The sequence below is a fragment of the Varanus komodoensis genome, unplaced genomic scaffold (genome assembly GCF_004798865.1).
Source record: "Varanus komodoensis strain SLA01 unplaced genomic scaffold, ASM479886v1 scaffold6_2, whole genome shotgun sequence".
In the NCBI taxonomy this organism is placed as follows: Eukaryota; Metazoa; Chordata; class Lepidosauria; order Squamata; family Varanidae; genus Varanus; species Varanus komodoensis.
The window spans coordinates 21,403,835-21,430,782 of NW_025336346.1; the positions used below are offsets into that span (position 1 = coordinate 21,403,835).

The following is a 26,948-nucleotide window of genomic DNA, read 5'->3' on the forward strand; positions in this document are numbered from 1 at the left end:
GAAGGATGCGTCACTAAAAAAGAGGGTGAGAGGAAGCTGCATTGCAAACTTTTGCATGTGTTAGCTTGCATGTACAAACGCGAATTTACAAATCATTATTTTATTGTAAACAGAAATACAGATTTCATCATCACCATGTGGGAGGCTGCGATTGTGTACCTGCCTGTTAAGTCTGCAACCTGTCAATGGGCAGCAATTCTTTATGGTTCGGGATCTTTAAAGAAGCACTGGAGAGAACTTTCCTTCAAACAGAGGACACCCTCCAATAAAAGTCCTTCCTCTGTGAAAGAGGATACATGGCCACCCTACTGGGAGTCTCCAAGCACTCCTCAAGAATTTGCCAGAGTGTGGGGAAGGAAACCAAGGAAAGCCTGTAGCATCATTTGTAAAATTTCAAATTTCTTTTTATTGTCAAAGTAAATATATTTTATGAAGGACAAAAGAAAAAAAATACAGAATTGTAACTTATGTACACTGACTTTAAAGATATTCTTTTGTTTCCAATTTATACAATTTTTCATGTTATTAAAAGATATTTTATATAGATATGCGATATGTACAATTTTATTTACATACATTCATAGGATGTGAGATAAAAACCAGTCAATAGAAGAGAGATTCATTTACACGTATTTTCGAAGGACAAGCGGAATGCATTCCTAGAAGATGGTAGTGGAGCTTTTGCTCTTACGTGACAACAGGGTCTCCATTTTGACCTACTAATGCTAGAATTTTGCAGTGCTTTATTTACGATTTGGCTGATGACAAAAAGGGAAGGAGGAGAGGGAGGCCATAATTCTAAAGTTCTATTGAAAGCAACGGAGCTTAAGCTGGCATTAACTGATCCTGTCCCATTGCCTTCAGTGGAATTTAGTCATGGATTATGTTTACTTCATTTTGCTTACAGACACTCTCTCTGTAATCAGAGAGGTGATGCAACATCCTTTATATATATATATATTTATATATTTATAAAACTTCTCTAAGTATCAGATTCTATGTGTCTAGAAAGCATCCTACAATCAGCAGAGTACATAAAGAAAAAAAGTGGGAAAGTGTTGCTTAATGCAATAATTTTGCGGCCAGTATCAGATTATATGTCTATATTTATGTATAAGTATGCATGTATTTGGCAGGTGGGGGGTGACCCCTCATGCTAGCTACCGCTCTAGCTAGCTGGGACTCCCGATGTCCCAGTTGCAGTGCTCTCTGAATAGTGGCCCATGAGAATACTCAACATTTGGGTACTGCTTGCCACCTAAGGCTCTAAAAGTGCTTTCACAAAACATTCACTAAGTCTTAAGTCTTCCCATCCCAGCCACTGAGGACAAGGATTGTATTTCGTACCACGGGGTAGTGGGGGAATGAGTCCAGCATTTCTTGCTCTGCCATCACAGTTACTGCTGCGGCCATGAGGAACCACCTAAAGGTAATGCTGAAGGTTTCTGGCCAAGGTATGCAGACTCCTGCAAGATCGCCATTTGACGAAGGCCATCCACACAGTGAAACAGGGCGGAACAGCAAGCAGTGGGAGCAAGGCTCTCACCGGCCAGTTCTCCCACATCCTGACTGTGGGACTGTGCATCATGGCCCTGTTGAAAGACCTCGAGACAAATATTCAGTCTGCTATACAGCACATTAATTAATCTATATTTGGATTCCTGGGAAAGATGGTATTTAGTGCTCCTACCCAACAGCAACCTAGCAGGCAGAGCAGGAGAGAAGCGCGAAGATTGTCTGAGCCCTTTCCAGCTGTGCAGTTTGCCAACAATCAACAGGTATGGCATGGAAGATGGTATGCCACCAAAACCCACTGACAAAGAAAAGGACGTAAGGTGGTGCGGGTTTGCATTAAATGTGCATAGGCTAATTTGCAAAAACAGGTGCAAATTTAGACATGATTATTATAATGAAAACCGCAGTGCAATACATCTCACCAGAGCAGGGTAGACTGTGGGCAACGCACCTGCTCAGTCCCCCACCCAGCTGCTAAGGGACGAGGCAAAATGTCTGCTCCCCCTTCTTGGTGGGGGGGGGATCATTTTTAAGGCAGGCTTGGACTGGACAACCGTTTCAACAGAGGATAGAGAATGTTTTGCAAGAGAGGACTGTCCTGTCAAGGGGCACCAATGGCCACCTTAGCAGTGGGCATTTTGGCAACAGGTTTCTCCCATAGTCTAAGAGGTCTGAACACACAGTATTGGTGGAAGCAAAACCTGTTGCTGAGATGCATCTCACTTGATGCACATTCTTTAACCCTGGACTGAATGACTGAAAAGGGCTGGCATATGTTAGAAATCAAGACTTCCCTAAGGTTAGTCATCATGACAATCTCAAGTTAGCCATGGCTAGTATAAGTCCCATTAATTTCCAACATTTAGCTCTGGATCCAACCCTTCATCCATATTTTCATCTCTCTGTCCCTCAGATACTCAGGTTGCCAGCTGTTGATTTCAAAAATACTGGCTGCTACGTGGGGCTAAGGGGGTGGACCATGGCAGAGAGAAGAGAAGAGCAGGAACTGGTGTCAACCCTGCACCAAACCTGGAAGAATCTGGGATTCAATTTCAGGCCTCTATTTTGGTTATGAACAAAATACGGTTTTACTTAGATGAGTAAGACTCACTGTTTAGCAAACCCTGTTCCATCCCTCCCTTGCAAGATGGCAGACCTACTCTTCCTCTTCCTCTTTTGATAGCTGCTACAAGATCGTAGCTAATGAACCGCCAACACCAGCTCAAAAACAACAACAACAATAGAACCCCTCACAAAAAACAAAGGACTTGTTCTCATTTCAAAAGGGAATTTGCTGTTTCCAAACTGGCCAAATAGGCCAGCTTATAATAACAATAATTAATAATAATAGTGAAAAGAAAACTCACATTGAATAGCCCTGTACATGAGCAAAGCCCTCAGGAATGCCAGAACTATAATTAACTAGCAGCAAGTAGCCCATAAATTATCATGGCGCAGGAGAAAACAGCTAAAAATAAAACACTGTAATTTTCAAAAGAAGCAGCAACAGCAAAGAAAAGGAAAGGAACAAAGTAAGGCGAAGGTGATGAAAAAGAAGATGCTTGTGTGAAGTCACGGCCTCAGCTGTTATATGGAGATAAATAAATTATTGTGAGACAGAGACTGCAGAAAGTGCTGCTGGGGACAGTTCTTGGATGGGCAGGCGGAAGGGAGCCGGCGGGACAACATCAGTTCGCTGAGCGCACAGAGCGGCTGCTTCTTGGAAACCGGTGGACTTTGACGTGCTTGGACAAGTGGTCACTCCGAGCAAACTTTTTCTCGCACACAGGGCACTGATACGGCTTCACCCCGGAGTGGGAGCGCCTGTGCCGAGAAAGTTCATCTGACCGCGAAAACCTGGAAGGGAAGAAGAAAAGGTAATCGGTCAGTCAACTTGCCTTTGGCTCAGAGAATGTCCTCAATACACCCCGAAGCACTGGCCAGAGACTCAACATCATGACATGCGGCCTTCCAGATATGGCCGGACCACAGCTGCCATGAGTTGCCGCCAGCATTGCCAATACGGAAGGCCATCCGTTCCAGCCATACCTGAAGGCCCACATTTCTCCCACTGAAGCTGCAGCGCTTCAAAGGAGCCGTTTGTTTTATAAGTAACCTTTTCATGCACATTGCCCACTAATCCTTGTAATAGTCCTGTCACTGTTGCATCAGCATTATTTTTCATGCACCGTGGGTGGGGGTGGGGTGGCTATGAAACTGGCTGGCCTGAGGCCTTCTAGGATGAACCTGCACCTATCCCCGTAAAACAGCAGAGTGTACTTCAGCAGTAGATTTCTTCTCCTTTGCACTGCCTGCACTGCCAGTGTCATGGGGAGCAAACTAATTCCCTTCGCTTGAAGGCATCAGTACCAGGTGAGAGGAAGCACCCTGTTGCTGAAGTTACACCGGAAGGAAGCCACCACCCTTCTGGACTGCAGGTGCAAACCTGTGCAAGCTCAGTGGGTATACAGCAGAGGTGAGATATTTTAGGTTATTTCAGGGAATTTACAACTTTTCATTAAAAAGCAAAAATAAATCCCAGGGCAGCTTGCAAGTTCCAATCATATAAAATTCTGAAGAGCAATCATTAAAACAATAACAACACTAACATCTCACTCAAACGACCAGGGGTAGCTGCCAATGCTACTAGTCAGGGAACCACACAGGCAAACAAAGGTTCTTCAGCTGCTGGTGGGTGCACTGGACTTTGGAAGCCCACCTGATCTCAGTAAGGAGGTGATTCTGCACAGAGAGCAGCACACTAGAGAAGGCTTCTGCTGCACCACAGTGAAATGCATCTCAAGAAGGAGCTGTACAGTCAGCAAGCCTCCCCCCTTAGAACAAGATACAGGGGCTGCCTATATGGAAGAAGGAAGTCTGTTGCAGATGAGCAAGGAGGACCACCCATAGCCACTACATGATACCAATTCTTCTCAAAATACCTGAGTACCAAAATACAAATACGCATCTATGCGTAGCTCCATTGTATGTTTTAATATTGACATTTTAATTTGATTTTTGCATTCTTTCCACAAAACCAAATATCAGCCCAAAAAAGGTTCACTAAGAATACAAAATAAGTATAGAACAACAAACATATAGAAACATAGAAATATATACAGGAAAAGTGGAAAAACCAAACCAAACCAAAAGCACCACAACAACAAACATATAGCCACACAGTAAAAATCAGAGATACACTGAACTGCAAAATGCACACAAGCAATGACTGAGTTTGCATGTATGTAAAAATGGCTAAACTGTACATGTTTAGTGGCTGATAAGAATTTCCCCCATGACGTCACATGTCCTTTAAGCACATTATAATTGCTAAATGCCCCTGTTCTTTAAAAAAAATGGCCCTGTATTTAAGGGTTGTCCATTATTTTCTACTACTACAGCTCCATGATATCCAAAATGTCTGGAATTTTACTACATCCATACTGGCTTTTTTATGAGGGTATGGTGTTAACATCAATCAATGTCTTACCTGATTGACTCAAACCCCTTCCATCCACCCTTTAAAAACTATACATCCACAGTGGGGAATTTTTCCCAATACACACAATGAGTTCAACTCAGTGCCCTTGCATGTATAGGGACCTAATATACAGACCTGCTATTTCTTCTAATACTAGGCAACATCTAAAAAGTGGAACTTTTGTGCCATTTGAACTTGTGTCCATAGGGGTCAACAAACTTAATCCATGTATCCATTACAAACAGTGCTGTCCATTCTTCTAGCTGATAATTTGAATCTGCAGAATACTGGTACAGAAAGGGAAGTAGCCAAGGTTGGTTCTGTGTCGAGCAGATCCACTGAAATGAATGGCACTTAAGGCAGTCATGCCTAAAGTCCCATTCACTTTAATAGACTGGATGCCACTCAAAGACAGCTAACAAGAAAGCCACTTTTATAGACTTTCCTTCCTCCTCCCCCTTTCCCATTTTTAGTCTGCTGGGCACAATACAACAACTTTTAATGACTTTCTGTGGGAGTTGACCTTACATGGTTTCCAAATCGAGCTAATTTCACATTGCCATACCAAGACCTTCCGCAGAACTGTGGTAACTTCCAAAAGGCTTGGTATGCTGTTGTCTTTGAACTACCAGCTCTGCAGAGACAGCTGCCTGCCACCAATGATATGTAAATCAGTCACGGTACAGCTGCTGATCGTGATTTTTAAAACAAGGAGGTTCACGGCATCACATTGGCAAGTCCTCCTCGCACACAGGAATTCATTGACAACACCATGATCACAATGGAGCTCCACCAGGTTGATGCTAATGTGGCACTCCTCAGCTTGCCAAATTGATCTCTGAAGTTCTTTTCCCTGAAACAGCTTCTCCATGCTCAGGATCGGAGAAATAAAGACACCATGCATGCGCATGCGTCATTTGACTATCGAGATACATCCATGAAGTATTGGCTCCTGGTTCCAGAGGGCTCTTGAGCTTCCATGAGCTCCTTGGCCTTGCTGGCATTAGCATCAGCGCCTCTTGCTCCTCATTTTCTTTCCCAGGACTGCTTCTGCTCACTCGCTTGATAGGAGGAGTGTCCAGAAACAGGCGGGCCACGGCATCTCCTCCCCCCGTCCTCACCACCACCACTGCCTGGGCTGGAGTGAGAGTCTGGCGAACAAGCAGGATGAAGAGGAGGAGAGCCATGCTGGTACCTGCTGATCAGCAAGGCCTTGCTGTGCTTGAGCGTGCCAAGCACGGACACCAGCTATGATAGAGAGCTGAAAGGCAGAGCTACTTCCTGGCTCTGATCAAGAGGAAACTAGAGCTGAGCTGAAATTTCTCAAAAGGCATTTTTCTGATAAAATTTCTGAGGTTGTTCATTTTCTTACCCCCACACTGCAGGAAAAGGTGACTTCTTTGCCAAATGTTCTTCAGATGTCCTCCACCCCCCCGCCCAGGGACACATGGCGGTGGCTGCCACTGCCACCACCGCCACCAGCACAGCAGTTAGCAAAGTTTGTTGCCACAGCTGCAGCAACAACAACAACAACTACCACAACAACTACCCACAGGGACCCTCCACCATGCTACTGCCTTTACTAGTTAGGAGCTCCATGTAGAGCAATTGCTACATGTCCCATTCTAAAAATTCACTGAAATGGAACAGACCCACCCCAATTTTTCTTTCCTCAAATAGGAAGGAGGATTTGCAAAAGCCACTGGCAACAGCTGTAGATCAAACTCCTCTGGAAAATCCAAGGGTTCGTGATACACAAATGAAAACACTGCCCCTTTGAATGGTGGTGTCACAAAGCAGTTGTCAGCCAGAACAGTAACAAAGCTTGGCACAAAAAGGAAGCCCTGGGAAACGGCATCAGCTGTTTGTTTACAGTAAATAAATGAGGTCACGGTCATTTACTAACTGAAAATTAAAGAAGGGGAATCTCTAATTTGTGCTTCCACAGAAAGATGGGAGGCCACAGGACTTAGGCAAATCCATTTCTTTTTCTCAAAAGGCAGAGAATATTCATTTTCTTCAAACAAAACAAGGGTCTTCCCATTACAGATCAACCTCCACCAGAAATTTAAGGGCCAGAATGCAAGTATTGCCAAGAATTCTTTCATGCTTGAATTCATTTCTGTTTCATTTTTAACTCTACTCTTCATCAGGAAAGGTTGAAGTTTCCACTTTCTGAGTCTGATACAATTCCAAGAATTTGTTCCACCAAAGCAGAGACTTAATTGTCTATGTGAATTCTTAGATTTATTTAGCATACCTGGATAAAGCAAGAAATGCTGAGTCTGACAGAATTTGTCATTACCATAAGCAAAGTCAGGTAGGGTAGAAGTCCACACACATCCAAAAGAAGTGCTATCTGAGCCACAGAAAGCAACATGAGTTAATATGATAAAAATACACTTTGCATCATAACTCTCTGTTGATCAGGTAACAATGTTGCTATGTTAATGCCCTGCTTACTTATAGAGATCAGCTTACTCTGCCCACAGAAATAAACTCAGCGCTTGTTATGTGTTTATGAAACAAAACCCCATCAACCTAAAGGTTAGAAGAGAAGAAACAGGCAAAATCCTGCGAGTGGGCGTGCAAGCCTCCTTCACCATAGCAAAGCTTGCCTTTATGCCATGCAGTGGTACTGTACTTGGAACAACGCCACAGATCCATACACAGGCGACTCTATGGTTCCTGGGAAACGGGCAGGCCTATTAACCTAAGCAACATCTTGAAACCACTTTAGCAAGCTAGCTGGCTTTCACCAGGAGAACAGCAGAGTCCGGAAACGGAGAAAAGGGTGGGCAGGTGCCTCTAGTTTAGAGAGGACAGTTCGCTATTGGAAGGGCCTTTGGTTAAGTGGAAAAAATGAAGCAAAAAATGAAAGGAGGAAGAGCGAGGTCTCCAAAGGCTGCCTGCGAACAGCACCTGGTCAGCAGACCAATCAGGAACAAAGTTCAGTGGGTCATAGGCTTATGGTGAGATGCACTACTTTGCTACTGCAGTTCTAGTAATGCTTTCTAAATCTGCAGCTATCACACGGAGCTGGTCGACAAACCTGCGCCCACTTTGGTCCACTTTTTTGGTGATGCATTTCTCCTGTACTATTCAATTGCACCATGTCTTCCTGAGCTTTACAGAGGTCTTTAAAGGCCAATAATTAAGACCAATAACAAACGCCACACGTATTCTCCTGGATTTGCAGATGCAATAAAATCACCAGAAACATGGGTTGTTTTTTGTTTGTTTCAATTCTGGTATCTAAAATCCAACTTTTCAGTGGAATTGGGCAAAAACAACACACAAATATGGAAAAGCATCTTGTATATTTTGACTTACTGGGACTGTTATATAAAATTTCAGGTATCATATCCTAAAATAATCAATGATGGGATTGAAATATCAATTTCATAGGTCAAATACCAGCCTTGAAATTGGATCTTTGCATTTCAGCATGAAATATGAGTTCAGGTATGTGAACTGCAGCAGATTCCAGACTGCATTTTTGAATGTAGAATTCATTTCACAGATAATTCTGGCAGTCCAGTAACTTCTTCTACTGATCTCTCTTATAGTTAATATTTGCCTAGCGCTTCTTCCCAAGTTAACACTTAGCTCTCCCGGTGTCCTATCTTTCACATGCAGGGACAATATATAGGTAAACACACTGACGCACATTCCTAAAAGAGATTAGTGCAAATGAATTGTGTCAGGTCGGCCTAAGCGGCCTCCTTCTGGGGGCAGAAGGGTACTGGGGACCAACTGTTGCAGTGGAAATCGTTGCCAAGATCACAGAGTTGCGGTGTGGCTCATGACAAACCATCCAAAAGTTTAAGAAATCATGGGGAGGAAACATTCCTTCCAAGAGAAAATATTTCTTATCTATGTACAGGTCTTGTCTGATTCTATAAAACAATGAGGTAATTTCTCCTATAATATCCCCTGTAGGTATATCGTACCAAAATTTTTAAAAAGTAAAAATGATGTAACAGAAAATGAGTCAGGGCTGGTCCAGGTGTTACCCAACACAAGGCCCTTCTTCTTTCTTGTGGAAGCTTCCATGCCTGACATCTAACATCTACAAACTCTCTCAACAGGCTGCGACTCCATCATTCCAAGCTGCATCCAAGGGGGCAGAATCACTAGTGCAAATTGCATGGTGCAAGCATAAACTACTGTAGCACATGGCCAACAGCATTTCCACAGGCTGCTGGTGTGCCATCTATTGTTACTGGCACCAGCACAGCATAATTCAGTAGCGGCATCTGGTTTGCTATAACTCACTGAGAATTTCCCTCCCTCAGCAGTTGCCATAGGAACATAGAAAGCTGCCTTTCAGTGGGTCAAGTTATTTATAGATTTAGCTCAGTATTGTCTACTCTGATTGGTGGTGGATCTCCAAGTCTCAGATAGAGGTATTTCCCATTACCCACACCTCACCTTTTTAAATGGAAATGCCAATGACGGAACTCTGGGGCCTTTGGCTTGCAAAGCACTGGCACACCACTGAGCTTTGGTCCCTCCCATGCCACTGATGCGGTGCAGGAAAAGGGAAACTTACAAAGTTAGAAAAAAGACCAAAAAGGTGGGAAACCTAGGATGTCCTTCATTGTTTTGTTGTCCCCCTGTCCTGGGACACATGGAAGTTTTTGTCTTGTGAAGTGGCTGTACTTGAATGGATAATTGTTCTAGATATTTTGAGTTTATGTTTTAATTCTAATGTAAGTCACCTTGAATTTCTTAGCCATTTTGTTTTGAAAGGCATCTGAGAAATAATCTTCATCATATTGTGAGTGGTGGCAATAGCAGCTTCATCTATTTGGTAGGTTGAAAGGCAGTGTGACCCAAGTGAAAACTCTTTCAGAAGCAGGGATATTCCTCCCATCTTTTCTTTGTGCTCCATTCTCTGTGTCCATATAAGAGAAGATATAGAGCGAAAAAAGCAGCAAAGCCAAGATGCAGTCCTGGACATGTTCATACCTTCTAGGCTCTGGCCCACTAATTTTTGCACCAACATATAAAGAAGGTTATCAAGAGTTCCTCTGGGGTCAGGATCCATAAAATGCTTTCTTGCAAACAGGGCTACTGGAGACATGTTGTATTGGAAAAATCCTCGGGAATTTAAGAATCAGATTCTACAGCAGAGTTCTTTGGAGAAGGGTCGTCGCTTAGTGGCACATGCTTTGCAGGTTTAATTCCCAGCATCTCCAGGGAGTGTGGGGAAAGGCTCCTGACTGAAATCCTGGACAGCTGCGGTTAGTGGGTGTGATAGACGATCTTGAACTAAAGAGGCCAATGGTCTGATTCAATGGAGGGTAGCTTCCTAAGGTTCTAAGGCGGTCTTTCCCAACCCAGCACCCTAAACATGCTTTGGATTACAACTTGCAGAACTCCTAACCCTTGGTAAGCTACTGGGGCTGATAGGAACTGAAGTCCACAACATTTGGTGGGCACCAAGAGTTGGGGAAGGCTGTACTAAGCAAATTGAGAAGGGGAGATATTGGAACAGGCTTGCCAACCAACCGGAACATTAAAGCAAAATTCAGTTTCAAAAGCCTCTATAGAACAACCAAAAACTAGACTGGCTAGATTTTTTTTTTTTTTTTTTTGTGTTCAAGTCAAAGAAGTAAGAAGCATGGTTTTTTTCCACCCCTCAGGTTTAGTTTGGGTTTTTAAAGCTATACAGCCTGGGTGAATAAGCAGCATTTTTGCTACCCTCAGACCTGCCCTAAAACTCCACAGGGTTATATCCGGACTACATACCTGAACCCACTCTGAGGTCTGCCCCAAAGCTTCATCCAGGTACCAGTGCTTAAAAACAAAACAAACAGCTGGCAGTGCTATATTGAATCCTGAAGCAGCTGGAAAGCTGGAAAAACGGTTGTTTTTAACGTCACTGTCCTGTCCATTGAGGGAAAAGAACAGCTTTTGCTCCATCCATCGCTAAATGTTATGTTTCCTTTACAGGCATCAGGGAAATTTACATTAACTGCTCTTTTTGCAGATTATACTGTTTCTTATTAAAAGATGATAAAATGTGTAAATGCATTTACTCAGAAAGCCTGCCCACAGTGGCAAAAAGAAGAAAGGGAAAAGGCTAAAGGAAAAATACTAGAAGTATCTTTGGCTCGTGTGTTCATTTCAAGTGATAACAAAAACTGGAAAAGAACAGAGACTCCAGATGTAGTCCACACAGTCACGTGAGGGCTTCTCTCTCTGAACTTCTGAAATGTAAACATGTTCCACTGATAAAAAGAAAACTGTAATTCTGCATTCAGACAGCTCTAGCTGCTTGCCTACCTGACTTTGATGCTCAAGAAGAACATACAGCATGCCCTGGAGTCTCAGGAGTAAAGTAAAGAGAAGCACACTTGGAAAATGTGCAGCCAAGTCCCTCCTTCCTTTAGGTCAGGACTGAAATCTGTATGATACCAGAATTACGGTGGGATTGGATCTGCTGCTTGAAGATTTAAGTCTAGCCTAGTCCAAAGGAAAGACCCTGAGGAAGGCCCAAGACTCACGTGTTGTCAATGGCAGACCTTCTGTGTATACATTTTAATTCTTCACCTCCAAGTAATTCTTATTTTACCTGACACATATAAGTGGGCAGCTGCACAATAGAAGAGGAAGAAACCAATCACAAAGTTTGCAGATCATCTTCTCAAAGCAGGAATTTCTGGTTTGGGAACATGCACTGCTTGTAAATGTTGACCTTTAATCTTCTGTAATACCCCTGATCATACTGACTGGGAATCAGAGCTGTCAAAGACCGTATCAGCTGATGTAGGCAATGCAGGCGCTGGCTCAACGTGAACCACCAGGGGTAGCACTGACTGAAAGGATTAAAGGAAGTGGCAATCCAGAGGACCTGTCATTTCTTGATTAAAGAAAGGGGAAGCCTTTTATATTATGAAGCTCCCATGCCACTTAGGCCCATCATTCACAGACTCTCTTCTGCCTGTACCAGGCAGACCCAACCAGCCTGAAACAGCACACGAGCTCTGCAGACTTTCCTGACAGATGCTAGAGACCCCTTTCTCCACAGTTTTGCAAAAATATAAGGTAGGCCACCACACATGGCTGACAAACTACGTTCTGTTTAGTCAACTTACATTCACAGGAACATGCAAATAGCCAGAAAACTAAACTGCAAGCAAACACCCATCCCACCAATCCAACACATTAGTTTAATCCACTTTCTCATCACCTGCAAAACAGCCAGTGTTCCCTCTTCTATGATAAATGAGTATCTGTCACTTTCTCAACTGTAGGGAAATTTAGCATATTCTGGCAGTGGGCATCTTGTTGCACTCCAGGACTTGTGGCCTACCACTTCTATGTTCCCTAACCAGCATAGCCAGTGGGGAGGGATGATGGAAGTTATGGGCCAAGGGCTACAAGTTGCCCACCCCTGGTTCCACTCTATAGTCCTCATGCAAAATCACTCTGAATGCGTTGTGTGTAAACAGCACAATGCATCACCACTCTATGGGAGTGAAAGCAGGTACTGGGGGGACAAAGCATAGGGATTGGCAATTTGGATACCTCCATATGTTCTGGACTGCAACATCCATAATCCCTCACCAATGGCCATTCTGGCTGAGAAATATGGGAACAGTAGTCCACTGTATCCAGTGGGAACCAGGTTGCCTACCCCTGGACCAGATCTCAGGTGGACTTGTCAGAATTCATGTCCATTGGCTAAAGAATGCCAGCTGCAAACCCATCTTTGCATTGCTGTTTGCTTGCTTGCTTGTTCGTTTGGCTTCAGCCAAACATTGATCGTGATCTTTCCACTCCCTTTCTACAAGAGAAAAGCTTCCACATGGGTATTTAAAATAAGTTGTACTTTCATGGAGAAAAAATATTATAAATGACTATATAGAATGTCATCAGGACAGAAGTCACAGCTTACAATTAATAGTTAAATATGTCCCTAAAGAACACGTGTTAGAATATTGCCACTTGCAGGCTTAGGGCTCATATATTCACACAAACTGGGGCACATCCCTGTGACTGCTTAGACAGAAAAAAGTCCTACAACTCCATGTATTCTGGGGCGTTTTAGGAGTTGCAGGCTGGCTTTGGCATGTCGGGATTTGTAAGACATTTTTGGTCTAAGCATGTATGAGTTTGTGGCCCTGGAAAAAATTGCACATTTTAAAATTCAAGGACAGAAATGCTGGGTTAAACTGAATGTCCAATTAAATGCCATGCCCCCAGATGGAACCAACATCAGGTACTGCACAGCGAGCAATTAAGAGCCCTGACCTGTCTAGGTTTACTCACTTAGAGCATGCAGAGGCCAGAGGTTATGGGGCAGTTTAGCTAACCCTTCCCTATGAAGTAGATGTATTTTACAAAGGTATCCAAGAAAAAATCATAGTGACAGTCAACCTTCCATGCAGTTATTATTTTTCCCCTGCAAGATAACCTTTGTAGTTGCTTCATAGGACAGAAAGACAGAGAGGTCAGTCGCATCAAAGAGTCCAAAATGCATGGGTCAGTTGCAGGCCAATAAACATTCAACAGACCAGATTTGCAAAGGCATTCTGAATTGGTGCCAACCCACAATCAGAATGAGCATTGCCTTCCATTCACAAAACTGAGGGCTAAGATATGTCAAATCACCTGAAGATTAACAAAAATACAATAGTTTTGCTGCCTGCACTTACAGAAGTATTGAGCCAACTACTGGCTGAGGTTCCCCAGGGTGTCATGCAGAGCTTTTTCCCTTCACCTGCTACCTTACTGTGTCACTCATGGGTGCAGAACCCCCTTCAGCCCAGGGGGCCAAATTCTACCAGCATGTTCTAGCTTAACGTTCCTACTGCCAGTAATGCAGCCTTAGCAGAGGCAGAGGCATTCCAGCATTTCAGGATGTGGGGAAAGCAGCACAAAAGCCATCAAGTGGTCACTGGTTGTGAGGGAGAGCAGGTGGTACAGCCTGCAGAAAGGGAGTGTGGCCTCTCAGGGAATCCTGAGGGGTCGGAATGGTCTCTGGACCTGAGGTTCTGCATCCCAGACTTGACTGAAGACAGCAGGGACCGGACCTCACACCTTCTGCATGCGAAGCACATGTGCTGTCACAGCAGTCTCACTACTCTTTTGCTTTGATATCCCTTGTAGAAATAAGTTGCTGGTGGACCAATACTGTACAAAGGTGCCTCTTCCAATAAGCTTACTTTGCCTTTTATACAATTATACTGCTTTAGTATTTAAATCCATCGATGGCGAAAGCTTGCCCTATTCAGTTCACAGATGGTCTCAAGATTATCTGATTTTAAGAAAATATACTTAAATTCTGATAATGACCAGGTAATAAGAGTGGAAGGTGCGCTCATAGTGAGTGCAGTTCACAAGTGCTGCTGACACATGGAATGCATGGTAATATTTGCGACAGATCATCTGTCACTGTATCTCAGTACTAACCTCCATCCGCAACCAGGCCAAGTACACGCAAAGGGTTTTTCTCCTGTGTGCCTTCTCAGATGAGCTTTCAAATGGCTGCTTTTGGTGTACATCTTGGTACATCCAGGGAAAGTACATTTGTGCATTTTAATAAGTTCTGCTGCAGGATTCTTTTGAAACTTTTGACCCATGATGACCCCAGCTTGGCCCTGGATTGTACCTCCTGGCCCAATAGGTTTTGCAGCTATTGGAACTGGGGCTATGCGGACAAATTTGGAAGATGAGTTCAAGCTGGAAGACTGAACAAGCTGTGGCACCAGTGCAAATGTTTGCCCTTGGATGTTGACCAGGAGCTGTGCAATTTTAATGTTCTCTTGCACTGGTCCTTGTGAACTAGGGCTCATCTCCAATGCTTGTTTAACTTGTACTGGTTGGATTTGGAGCATGACTGGTATCCCTCCATCAAGGGACACTGCTCCATTTGATGCATGGCTACTTTCCACCGTACTGCCCAACTGTTCGCTTTTACTGTCTTTTAGACTGATGCTGGGCCCCATGTGGTCTTTTTGTGGCATGGAAGCCACAGTAATTTGGCTACAAGCTCTCATGTCTTTGGTCTCACTTTTAGGCCCTTCCTTGAGATCAGTTTCCATGTTCTCTTCTAGAAACTCCTCTATCTCCTCAAGAGTGGGCTGGAATGGTCCAGAATCTTCCATCTCCACCGTGAAGTCTGGCATCCTAAAATGCTCCTCCTTCACAATGGGCTGAAATCTCCTTTTGTCCCACCAAGAGGCGTGGCCATTACCTAAGGTCGCTTGGGACAACAAGTAGTCCAAGATACTGTCCTGGCTCTCTGCACTCGATGAGCTCCCGTAGCTTGAGCCAAGAACCTGGGAATCAGGGCTGGAACAAGAGCAAAAACTTGAAGAATCACTGTCATCTTCAGACAAGGGGGAGGGCAGCATTTGGTAGGACCTCCCCACTGCTGTCATGTCCCCAAAGTATCCAATCAAAGGCCTCGTGGACGAGAAAGATTCATCCGCAGGAAGCAGGTGATCCACCATTCCTGGATGATCTCTTTATGCGTATCCCACCAGCATGTACCAACAGAGCGAAAGCCTGAATATGGGAAACACAAACATTGACAGTCAGAAGTCAGGTTTAATTATTCATCTTGATGTGCTAAAACTACAAAGCTCTCTGTCGCTTGGCTTAGAATTCTTGCTGAGAGCACATGTTGCTACATGTTTTGATCTTGCTCATATCACCCAAGAGGATTTCTTGAATGCTCAAAAGACTTTTCCAAGATTGCACCACATGCTTGCAAAAGAATTCTCTCAGAAAACCATTTCACAACTATGTGTCCTTTAGATTTACAACAGCCTCCATTCCAAAAAGATTGCTGGCAAGAAGAAAGATGTAATTCTGTGTCCTTTCATTTCACCATGAATCCTACAGCCAAAGCTAAAGGACAGACAGAGGGAAAATGGTCACAACCTTTCACCAGCCCCAAACCTCCCTGTCAAACAGAGTGTTTATTGCTCAGCTGTAGCTTTCCACTGGCTTTATTTTTAACTCATTCCCATATACAAATATAGGCTAATCAGTGTAGTGCAAGGGCTCAGTGTGGCAGGAGCTAAAAATATTGGCTTGCCTTCAACAGCAAATACACTAGGAGGATTTTCCTGTCCAGATTAATGAATCAAGTTTCCAGTACCATTATCTTCCGTGCTGCTCCTTATATGGCTTTGAACAAAGCTGGACTAACCAATTCCCTCACTTTGGCAAATAAAGCCCCCTTTATTTCCTCACCTCACTTCCCTATGGCCATGCTCCCCACCCCCACAAAGGAGATTATGAGCAAAAGATTACTTGTGACATGTCCACAAGTCCACCGTGAACCAAGAGCAGCTTCTCCCAAATATCCTTCTACCTATTCTTTGAGAATGCAGTCTGGGGATTATCTATGCGGCACGCCAGCTTCTAAATCTGGAAGACTCAGGTGAGCCTTGGTACCCATTCTGGCTTTGCATTTCCAAGCAATGTGAGAGACCATATTGGCAGACCATATTATGCCACACTCCTGGCAGGTGAGCATCAATTTGCTCGAAGGCCTGGCATTGTCATTTCTGTAGAACCTGACTGGATCATCCAGGGGATTAAAATTAGTCATAGGGTTGCCATTGTTGTTCTAGTCAGTCAGACCAAACTTGCAACGCCTGAAGCTCACACTTTCGGTTGTGAAAGAAAGAAACCTTCTGAGGCCATCAGCATAAGCCCACAGTGATTTGCCCTGCATATGTATGTGACCAAAAGCAGAGCTCCGTGAATATGCTTAAGAATATGAGCTTGTGTGTGAAGAGCACATACTGACCACCTTCCCAGTACAGACACACAGCTGAGCCCCGAGATCCTCAGAGGAGGCTTTATTGGCTACTGCACAGCCAATGGGTGGGTGCCAGGTAACGGCACATTAAGTGGGTCTTCTCAGTAATCCCACCCTCTAGAACATTCCTGAAAGGCAGCCACTGTGGCGGGCTGCAAATGCCTCTTGTATTTGTTTGCTGACTTCCCTGGCCTGCAAGGGCCTGTGACACAGCCCAGCTTTAGTGTTGTCTCTGCACTGACTTTTTGTTTATTATTTTATACCTGCTTTGAATACTGCCTTTTATATATTTAAACACACACACACCCCACTTAGAGGTTTAATTAGATTAAAGGCAGAATCCTTGGCATGTTTCAACAGCATAACTGGCTGCAGCATACTGGGTGTTGTAGGCCTTTTCTCTATTGAAATGACCATAGGATTGCACCTTTAGTGGTAGAGAAAATAGAAAATAAATAGAAAATGTGGGGGCAAATGTGGATCTCAGTGTGTGGGGGGGGGGAGAGAAGAGTTATTTTCTAAAAGGCAACCCACTATTGGACAGTATATAAATAAATTAAATAAATAATGCAAAGGAAAAGCCAAACGTAAGTCATTTTTAAAATATTCCTCTCCTGTCGCTGCTACAAGAATGCTGCCACATTGTCGGTCTGGTCCAAGGAGAAGGATATGTATTTATTGTCCTTGTCTAATCTACACTGCTTATTCTGCATATTTACCCCCTTCCCACCCCACGCATCTTTGTTTTGCTCCACTTCAGGAAATACAATCCCATGCTTGTGGCCTGTGGCTGATTTGGCAAGAGACATTTTGCACAATGCCCCTCACATGCTCCAACAGCACCAGTCCATTAACATTCCACAGGAAGTCTGAATGAGTAAAAGCGCATTTCTTCAAGAGTGGCTTCCTGACTGAGGCAAGGCTGGGGATGTGGACAGTTAATTCTGAAGAAAGGATACTTGTTGCCCTGCCAAACGGCACGCTTTCCTGGTTTACACACAAATGGCCGCCATTTCTTCCTGTCAACTGACAACACTTATGGAATGATCATGTGTGTCAAATGGGAGGAAGTTCAAGCAAAGGTTAGAGCCCATAATGATTTTGGACTAGTAAAGGGACACCACATATATCTGAGTTATGTATCTACAAACACAGCAAGCCAAATTCCAGCTCAATAGAAAGACTGCCCAGGTTCCATGTTTTTCTCCCTGGCACTGCAACACTTTTGGAAGCAATCATACAACATGCCTCTGCTCAGGCATAAGTCCCACTGGACTTACTTCCAGGTAAGTGTGCAACCAATTGCAGCTCAATTCCATTTAAGCAGTAGATTAATCAACTCAGGTTTTAACTGATTAACTGGCCAGGAAACTGTTATCATCAATGGGGATGAACCTTGGGAACACTGAAACTTAATTCCCAGATAAGTTTTATTTAATTTGCTTGTCTTTACTATAAATTTGAATTATTGTTGATTTAATCTCTTGTAAACTGCTTGAAGTCTATGGGAACACAGTGGTGTATAAAAATAAAAATCAAATCAACTTTGTTTACTTGTGCAGGCTGTTTAGATGCTGGCATGTTAGTACAATAGGAAATAAGAAAATATTAAAGGTGGTCTACTGTTCTAAAAATGAGATTACATTTTATCCTACATTCTCTTTAAGTATAAATGTATACATAATAATAATCTGCACACAATAATTAATAGGACAGCAGATGGTGATTATTAATTCATAAATCTACCCTGGAATTTCATTTGGGAAAGAAAGGACAAATTGGATCAAACGTGAACTAAATCAATCCAGATGTTAATGCCAGGAGGTTTAATTGAAATGGGTGGTGGCAATTCCATTGTGCTGAGTGATGTGGGATTTCATGTGAAGGATTGTGTGAGCGGCTGGGGTTGGTGCCCAGGTCTGGCAGTGCTCCTGGGAACCCAGCGCTGTGGCCAGGAACGCCTTGGTACATCGGTTCAGGTTGCTACATCAGATGTATCTGCTCCTAAAAACTATAGTGATTGGGCCACAGTGGTATAAGCTTTATTAACTTCCAGGCCAAATGACTGAAGCATCCTGTATGTGGGGCTACCACTGAAATGCCAGTTAGTTCAAAATGCCACAGCCTGCTTAGTAGTGGAAGAAAACCACTGAGAACATGTGATGTCAGTGCTGAAAGAAAAGCTTTCATTTCAATAGCATTCATTCATTCATTCATTCATTCATTCATAGCTTATGTTAGTGTAAGCTAACAGAAGTCTAGAGCCTCCAAAATGGAGGCTGCCAGATTACATTAGTGGAAAGAAGATGGATCAGAACCTTCTTGTATATCTGGGTGATCTGCAGGATTGCCATGCATCTGCTGTTAGATACATGTTAGTCTTACTTAGAGTAAGCTCACTGAAATGAATGGGTCTCGAGTTAGGCTAACATTGGACAGAACACATCAGATAAAATCCCAAAGCTTTCCAGCTTCCAGTTGTTCCAGTTCCAACAAGAATGTTTAGGAGAGGACAAGACTGTTAGAATCCCTGCTCTGCAGCAACTCAGATGCAGAATTTGTATTCGGATACATCTCAGAGACCTTAAATAGTAATTGGTTCCATTCTCTTAGCCACTATTCTGCATCTGGAATCTCAGGTTCTAATAAAAAGTAAAGCTGATAGACAACTATCTCCCAGATCCTGAATACTAAGACCTTCAAGAAAGGTCTTGTTTTGAATCCCTTCCTTTCCTGGAAGCTAGATGGATGGATGAGCCTAAGAAAATGGGTCGTCTCAATCCTGACTTCCTCCTAATAGACTGCAATCTGCAGGGGTGTCCAAGAGGGTGGTTTGCTCTTTGCCTTTAAGAAAAAGTAAACAAAAAAATTAATATGGCAAAGTTGGGGTGCGGGAGGGCAATATTTAATTACAATTGTTTGTCACTAAATTACACTGCTCTGAATCTGTTCTTAACATCCTGGTGTTTTTAGACTGCCATTCTGAACATTTGCAATGGTGTTTTATTGCGTGATTTCCGTTTGGCCATTTCATTATTATCATTAGCCATTTGCTGAACAATATTGAGCCATATGGTGAGATATAATGTGTCCAAATAAGTAATAGACTGCCCCCAGTTTGATCTAATACTGCAACCAAGTCTCGAAGCAAGCTTTGGTGAACTCTGGAACTTATTTCTGAGATACGCACAGCTTTAAGATCTACTTCACAATGTACCCAGCAGCCTAGGAGCATCAGATGTTCACAGGACAACAAGAACATGCCTTCAAACATGCAGAGAAAACATGCTGGAGAACTATGGCCAGCCGCCGTTCCATGGGACGTATCTATTTTGTGTTGCTGCATTGTTTGGGAATGCACATTCAGCTTTAGAATTAAATGCTACATTCCAGTGCAGAATGAGGCACACTTTCAGCACAATCCTGTGCGTGTCTGAACAGAGAAAAAGTTATATAGTTCCCACCACTTTCTCTGCGTTGGCGCCCAATCTATGGAATGCGCTCCCCAGAGAGGTCTGCCTGGCGCCTTCGTTATTTGTTTTTCGGTGCCAGGCGAAGACCTTTTTATTCAAATGTCATTTTAATTATTAATATTATTTATTCATTTTATTCTTTGGCCAGGGCGACTTAATTTATACTGTTAATTTATATTATTTTATGGAAGTTTATTTATGGATGTGAGCCGCCCCAAAGCTTCAGCGAATGGGGTGGCATAGAAGTCTCCTAAATAAATAAACAAACAAACAAACAAACATACCTCCCACTAAGCTGATCCATCTGGACTGCTGTGCAAAATCACCAGGAGAAACAGTATTTGAGGAAGGAAGTGCGTATTCCAAAATTACAGGAAGAGAAGTGTAGATGAAGAGACGGACAGACAGGCAGGCAGTAACAATAATCGGAATTAGAAAAAATCCTCCTTTTCTGGGAGTGAGCCCCCCTTGACTCAGTGGGATTCAATTGTGGGCACAGAGGTTTCACTGTATGTACATCCAAATGGTCCTTGTTAGTTTGGAAGCTACCATTTCTATCAGTATAAGAATTAAATTCTTATTCGGACTCCAGAAAATGGAGTACTTCTATCAGGGCTAAGAGGGAGGCGAATAACATACAAGTCTCCAAATCATGACCAAGCTTTCTAATAAAGGACCAGCTCTATCCCCATTTTTTAATTGGAGTTTTATTCTTAGTTAAATTTTAGGATGCTGTCTTTTATTTATTTGTTTACATTTTGTATTATGAAACCATCCTGAGACTTCGGTAATGAGACAGTCTACAAATGGTTTAAAATAAATAAATATTTTTCCCTTTCCAAATCCATGGAGCACCAATCAAAGGTGTCTCACAGAAGCAACATGAACATGAAGTAAAGGCATAAGGTCAGTGGCCAGTTGTGAGACTTTTGCCACTTTCCTTGCCCAGCCAAAACTGTCACTGAAGCCAATGAAAATTCTTGGTATTAAAGGAAAGTGCATAATTAGTTCTTCTTCTGCCAGGGACCAAATGTTTTGTTGACTTGTGCTTCTCAAAGAAATATGCCATAACAATAACTAATGTTTCAGCTGTGTGTGGGGGATCTGTATTCTCATCTGTGGAAGCCTGCTCCCAAGAGTTTATTAATGAATAGATTCTTTTTTTCTGGATCTGGAATGCAGCCAGATTTGGGGTGAAGTGTATCAATTATTTATTTCACAGCACACAGAAGCATCCCAAGTCCCTGCTGTAATTAGCACAGGGTTGCTGTTTTGCTACTGGACCTAAGAGTGGTCTTGCCCTGAGTAACAATTCTCTCATTAGGTCACCAGCTAGATATTAAAAAGGCAGAAAATGTACTAGAAGATACCAGAAGATTGCTGTAGGTCCGAATAAGCCTTTAGAGGAGAAAGCAGAAAGTTATGCAAAACCAGAGCCACACGTTACTCTTGGGGATGTTTATAGCACTGCAGGGCTGGATGGGGGTCCCATGTTACTGCAACACTATGAGCTTATTTGGTGCTTTTTAAAACAGCTCTGGACATGCTGACAGCTCCTTGCTAAGGCTGCCAGAAAGGAAATCTGATGTACCTAGGCTGCTGTGGAACTTGTGAAGTAGCTCCTACAGCACAATCCTGAGTATGTCTCAGATATAAGTTGTCAGCCCTTTTTCATGCAAAACAACCTCACAAATCTATGAGCTGCTTACTGCATGGATTGCACAAATAACGCATGCAGTCTGCGCACGACTCAGACTGGGACACATCAACATGGACCTTCAAAGACGATTTTGCATCCATTTACTGGAGTCCTGTGTCCCAGAAACGCTAAGTTTCCAGTTTATTTGCAGATGTTCTTGTCTTCATGTAGAGAAAGCAGAAAATGCCAGCCCAGTATAGTCCAGCAGCCAGTGCTGGGTTTGAAAAAACAAGGAAATGTATTTCCCTGTCTCTGCTTCTGCAGAGGAGCCTTCTGCAGCCTGGTTTCCTCCAGATGTTTTGGTCCAGAACTCCCAGCAATCCCCACCATTGGCCATGTTGGGTGGGTGACAGGAGATGGAGACTGGAGGGCACCAGGGTGGGGAAATCTGCTGTACAGGCTGGCCACTGAGGCTCCCGCTGGCCATACCCCTACTAGCCATATGCCAGGCCTCAGCAAGCATGGGCCCTATGCAAATACAGATGCACACACACAGAGCTCCTCCATGTGAGGGTGAGGATTAGAGCGAGCAATCCCAGTGCAAGAAAGACCCCTGTGTGTATATATCTTTATATTCAGACTGCCCATTCTTGCAATGGTGGGGAGCGTGGTCAGTGGGGTAAGGGGAAGGCAAGCTGGCTCTGCCATAGGAAAATAGGGAGCAGTGCTTTACTGAATTAGGCCTTGGTCCTTCCAGCTCAGATAACAGTGAAGAGTGGAGGACTGCTGGGCAGAGCCTCCAAAAGTAAAAATACGGAACCACTTACATTGTGAGGGAGTGCAAACAATGCCTTGTGTTTATTGACTGATTTATCACAATTATCCCCATCTCCCCTCCAGGTGGCATGCGAGGGTCTGTGCCAGTTCATCCTCATAACAACTCCGGAAGTTATGTTCAGCTACAAAACAGGGATATGCTTCAGGCTACCCACTGGACTTCATGGCTAAGCAGAGATGTGAACCTCTAGAAGAGCCTGGTCCGGATGCAACTCTCGGGTCACTTTTCGTGATTTTTCAGCTTGGTTTAAAACTTCCCAGCATGTGAGAACCCAAAGAGATAAATGCAGAAACTTGTTGTGTTTCCCAGTGTTTGCTGGGTCAACACAAAGGGATGTATCAAAGGAAATCTTACAGGACTTCATAATAATAATAATCCTTTGCTGTCTTCTGCTCTCAGGCTGGTTCAAAAATATGCTTGCTGCTAAGTTCTGCAGAGAAGGCTTCACTCCTGTCTGCAGAGCATATGATTGTACATTTGTGCCAGTTATTAATGTAAGAGAAAGGCATGTTTGACAGTGGACAGCAACAGCTTCTGTGTATTAAGTCAGGGTCTATTCTTAGTGCACAATTATAATTAGGCACAATACCAATGCAGTCCACTTCAAGCAATTGTTCTGTGCCTCAGTTTCAAGACACAGAGCAAGTATCTAGATTCCATGATTACAGTGAATATTTAAAAGATCAATAGAACATCTGCAAAAGACACTTAGATGGGAGCAAGGAGAAGTTTCGAGCAAGCAAGCTTTTAAAAAGTTCCCTCTTTCCCCATAAAGGTCAGTCTTAACAACTTTATCATGATATACTGCTCTTCCCCTTTATTTTTATACTATTTTAAAATCAGGATTTTAGAATGCATAACATACTAGGCTTGGTAGACTTAGCTCAGATCCCAGTAATAATGCAGTTTATTAGGTTTATCAAGGCAAAGGAGTTTATTAGGAAACATTGACACAGGATGAGAAATGTGCTCTAACAAGCTGTGCTTCTCAGCTTTGTCAAAATTTCTGTAGGAATGGAGGAGGGAAAAGAAAAAGAGTCCCTTTTCTTATCCAAAGTCAACTGGCTTTGAAAAATGCATCCATTCTACTTTGTTTTCGGAAGAAGGAAAGGCTTTGTTTACTGCAATAATAGCCAAAGACTTTAATCCACAGCCCTAGATGGTGTACATTCCACAATGACATTCATGCTGGTCACACACATGCAGTCCGAAGCTTCTCTATGGTCATTTATCACAATGTGAATGGATAAAAGCACTGGGATTCATTGCACTAGGCATGGAGCGGGGAGGAGGGAGGAGAAGAGGGGAGGAAGGGAGTTGGAGGGTACATTTAATATCCCGGCAAAAATCAGGCTGTGGTTTAGCAGGGGACTTGTTTTGCTTCCTCTGAATAGCCAAGTGTGTTTAAAGCCCAACCTCAGCTTCATAAGGCATTAAAGAGCCTGAACATGCACTCTTACTGGTGGTGTACTGTCTCCTCTGCTCCCTCCCTTTGGCCTCTGAAGTTTGGAATGACCGACAGTAACCCTGCAATCCTCTCTCTCTCTCTCCCCTTTCTTCCAACATTACCACAACAGCTCTAGCAGAGCAAAGCACACAGCTGCCTCCTCCTGTTACTGCTGTAGGTTACTTTCTACCACTACCTTCCAAAAGAGCCCCGGTCAAAGCTGTGCATGGTGAGAGCAACAAACCCATCCTGGCCCCCTGCAGCAGCAACTCCTACAGAACGTGTGCCTCATCCCTCCGCAAATCCGCACCATTATGTCAGAAAGGCCTTTATCAAGGTGAGAAGCAAGAGACTACAGGAAAGATCATCTGCTGTAACAGGGAAGGAAGGAGGGATGTCCTAATTATGATAGCAGTTCAGAAATAGCACCAAGGGCCATTTCACATATGATGGTTTCCCTACATGGGTGTGTAGGAGCAAAACCTAAAGCCAGGCTCACTCCCATGTGTGAAAAGTCACATGGGTGTGTGTTTTTTGTCATATGCTTGGAAACTACTGCTTGTCATGTGGCCAAAGGAGCCCAAAATCTTCTCACGTGATGGTGTACACATGATTTCTCAATGCACTCACACATTTTAATTTACACTTATACTCAGAATGGAGGAGACCCAGCTGTGGAAAACCCTGTCCTAGCAACTAGCCTGTGGAATATCATCCACAGGGAAAACTTGCTATCTGTTGAGTAGAAATTTGAGGTCCCAAGAAGAAACAGTCCGATAGCAGTATTTTGGACTGACAAAATGTGATGGAACTGCCTCCATCTATCATATTCCATGATCAGTCCCCCAAAGACCATGCTCTTTCGGGGTGCAATAACTAAGGTTCGCATCCCACGGTCCCAACTGTCAAATCACACCGAATTCTTTTCCAGATAAAAAGCTTTTTCTAGCTTAGTCTTCTTCCAACTTGTTTGCACTACAACTCCTATGACACCACAGGAGCATGTTCAGTACCGGGAATCAGGGGAGTTGTAGTCCACACATCTGGGAGAACAAGGTGTGGGGAGAAAGCTATTTTAGCCCTGCTATATTGCACCGCATAAATCAGTCCGTTTACGAAGTAAATAAATAAATGCAGCTCCTGCTTGTTTTGCCACCTCACCTGCTCTCAGTCGCTAACACCACAGCAGCAGCCATCTGTGCTAGCCTAGGCACCCGACATCACAAGAAGCCCCCAGATCCCAAGGCCATGTGTTTGTGTTTCACCCCATGGGGTAGCTGGAGGGGGGGGGGGGCGAGCCGCGCGGAGCTTTAAAACAAACCAGAGCCACTTTTTCACCTGCTGGAAGGAATCGAGCCTGCAAGTCCAAGGAAAGGGGCTGAAAAGCTAAAAGGGGCATCTCTCCATCTCTAGCAGCGAAGGCGCAGCCCTCGAATCCCCCTCCGGCGGCGAAGAGAAACAGAAAATCTCACCTCGTGGCCGAAATTAGGAAGCAGGAAAGCACCTGCGTGTTTATCTGTGAGACAAGGGACCGCGCTTGGGTCGCCGCCACGCGCGCCGCCGCTCCTGGAGAGCAGCGCCGGAGCTTTTGCGCCTCGCGGGGTAAGTCCTGAGCCACCACCGGGCGGGCGGCGGGCGGCCTCGGCGCTAACATATGGTGGGAAATGACGTCTCGTCCCTTCCTCGGAAACGCCGCTCTCCGGCAGGAGTGCAAGATCGGAACGCACCGGGATCTCTAGGCAAGGATCTTGTCCTCCGCGGTGCGTAGGGTGTCCCTTAACGGAATTCGGCTCCCACTGCGCCTCTCACCGTAAACAAGCACGCGCAGCGTCCTGCCTCCATTTCGTGGAGCCGCGGCGGATCTGCTCCTGTCCTTCTCCAGGCCACCCACATTCCTTGAATTCTGCATGCAAGCACTCCCACCGAGGGCGGCTAATCGGATCGGACTCGGGGCTTCTCTCCGGAGCCCCGGAGAGCCGCCGGGCACCGATCCGGCGCGTGGCTGCACTCGTGCGCGCGCGCACATGTCGCCGGATCCCGCTGCGAGGACTGGCGTCTTCTTCCCCTCGCGGGCTTGCCTTCTCTCTCCCCTACTCCACCCGCAACAAGCTTCCGCCTTGCAGCCCCCTCCCCGCTGCCCCAATATCGTATCAGTGAGACTCGTGTCATTTGCTCCTTACCTGAACTTTTTTTTTCTGTCAACACCAGGGGCGAGGGAAATCTGGGAAGGGGGAAGAAGGCACCCCCCCGGAAAAAAAAAAGTTAAATCACGAAAAAAGATCCCAATAGGTAGCGGCTCCTCTTGACATTGAAAAAGGGGAAAAAGGAAAATAATACGAATGGCGATAATCAAGGGTATTTTAACACCCCAACGATTCCCCCGAGAAGCTGACTGACGGAGCGGCCGATGTTGTCCTTGAGAGCCGCCTCAAGGCAACCGGGGTCCCGCTTGGCGACCAGCAATACGGCTGGTGATGTGTCCTTTAGCTCTCCTAGCATAGTACTATATCCCCATCACATGACTGCCAGGGAGGTTATCACAGTAAAAGCAGGGGAAGGCTTGAAGGAGGCTCGACCCAAGCTGGCCACCTCATTGGCTAAGGAAAAGTCAAGGGGCCGGCCCGAGGTCTTGTCGTCAATGGAAGCATCTGGCATGCTGGTCTCTCTCCCGGTCTCCCCCTCTTTTGTTTGGCTTCTTTCTGCTTACTCGGTCTCTGAGCCATGGCAGAAAGGACCGTGCAAACGCGAGGTAGAGTCCTCGCAG

At 44.3% G+C, this 26,948-nt stretch overlaps 1 protein-coding gene across 1 annotated transcript; it reads right to left on the reverse strand.

Annotated features, from left to right (window-relative positions):
• Positions 1-382: 382 nt before the first annotated feature.
• Positions 383-26,698, reverse strand: KLF15 (Kruppel like factor 15). The gene is made up of 3 exons (XM_044451316.1): positions 26,365-26,698; positions 14,423-15,520; positions 383-3,372 (listed from the first exon to the last, which is right to left on the reverse strand). Exons 2-3 carry the CDS (start codon positions 15,463-15,465, stop codon positions 3,204-3,206), a joined length of 1,212 nt encoding a protein of 403 aa, XP_044307251.1. The 5' UTR covers positions 15,466-15,520; positions 26,365-26,698; the 3' UTR covers positions 383-3,203.
• Between the last annotated feature and the right edge of the window lie 250 nt (positions 26,699-26,948).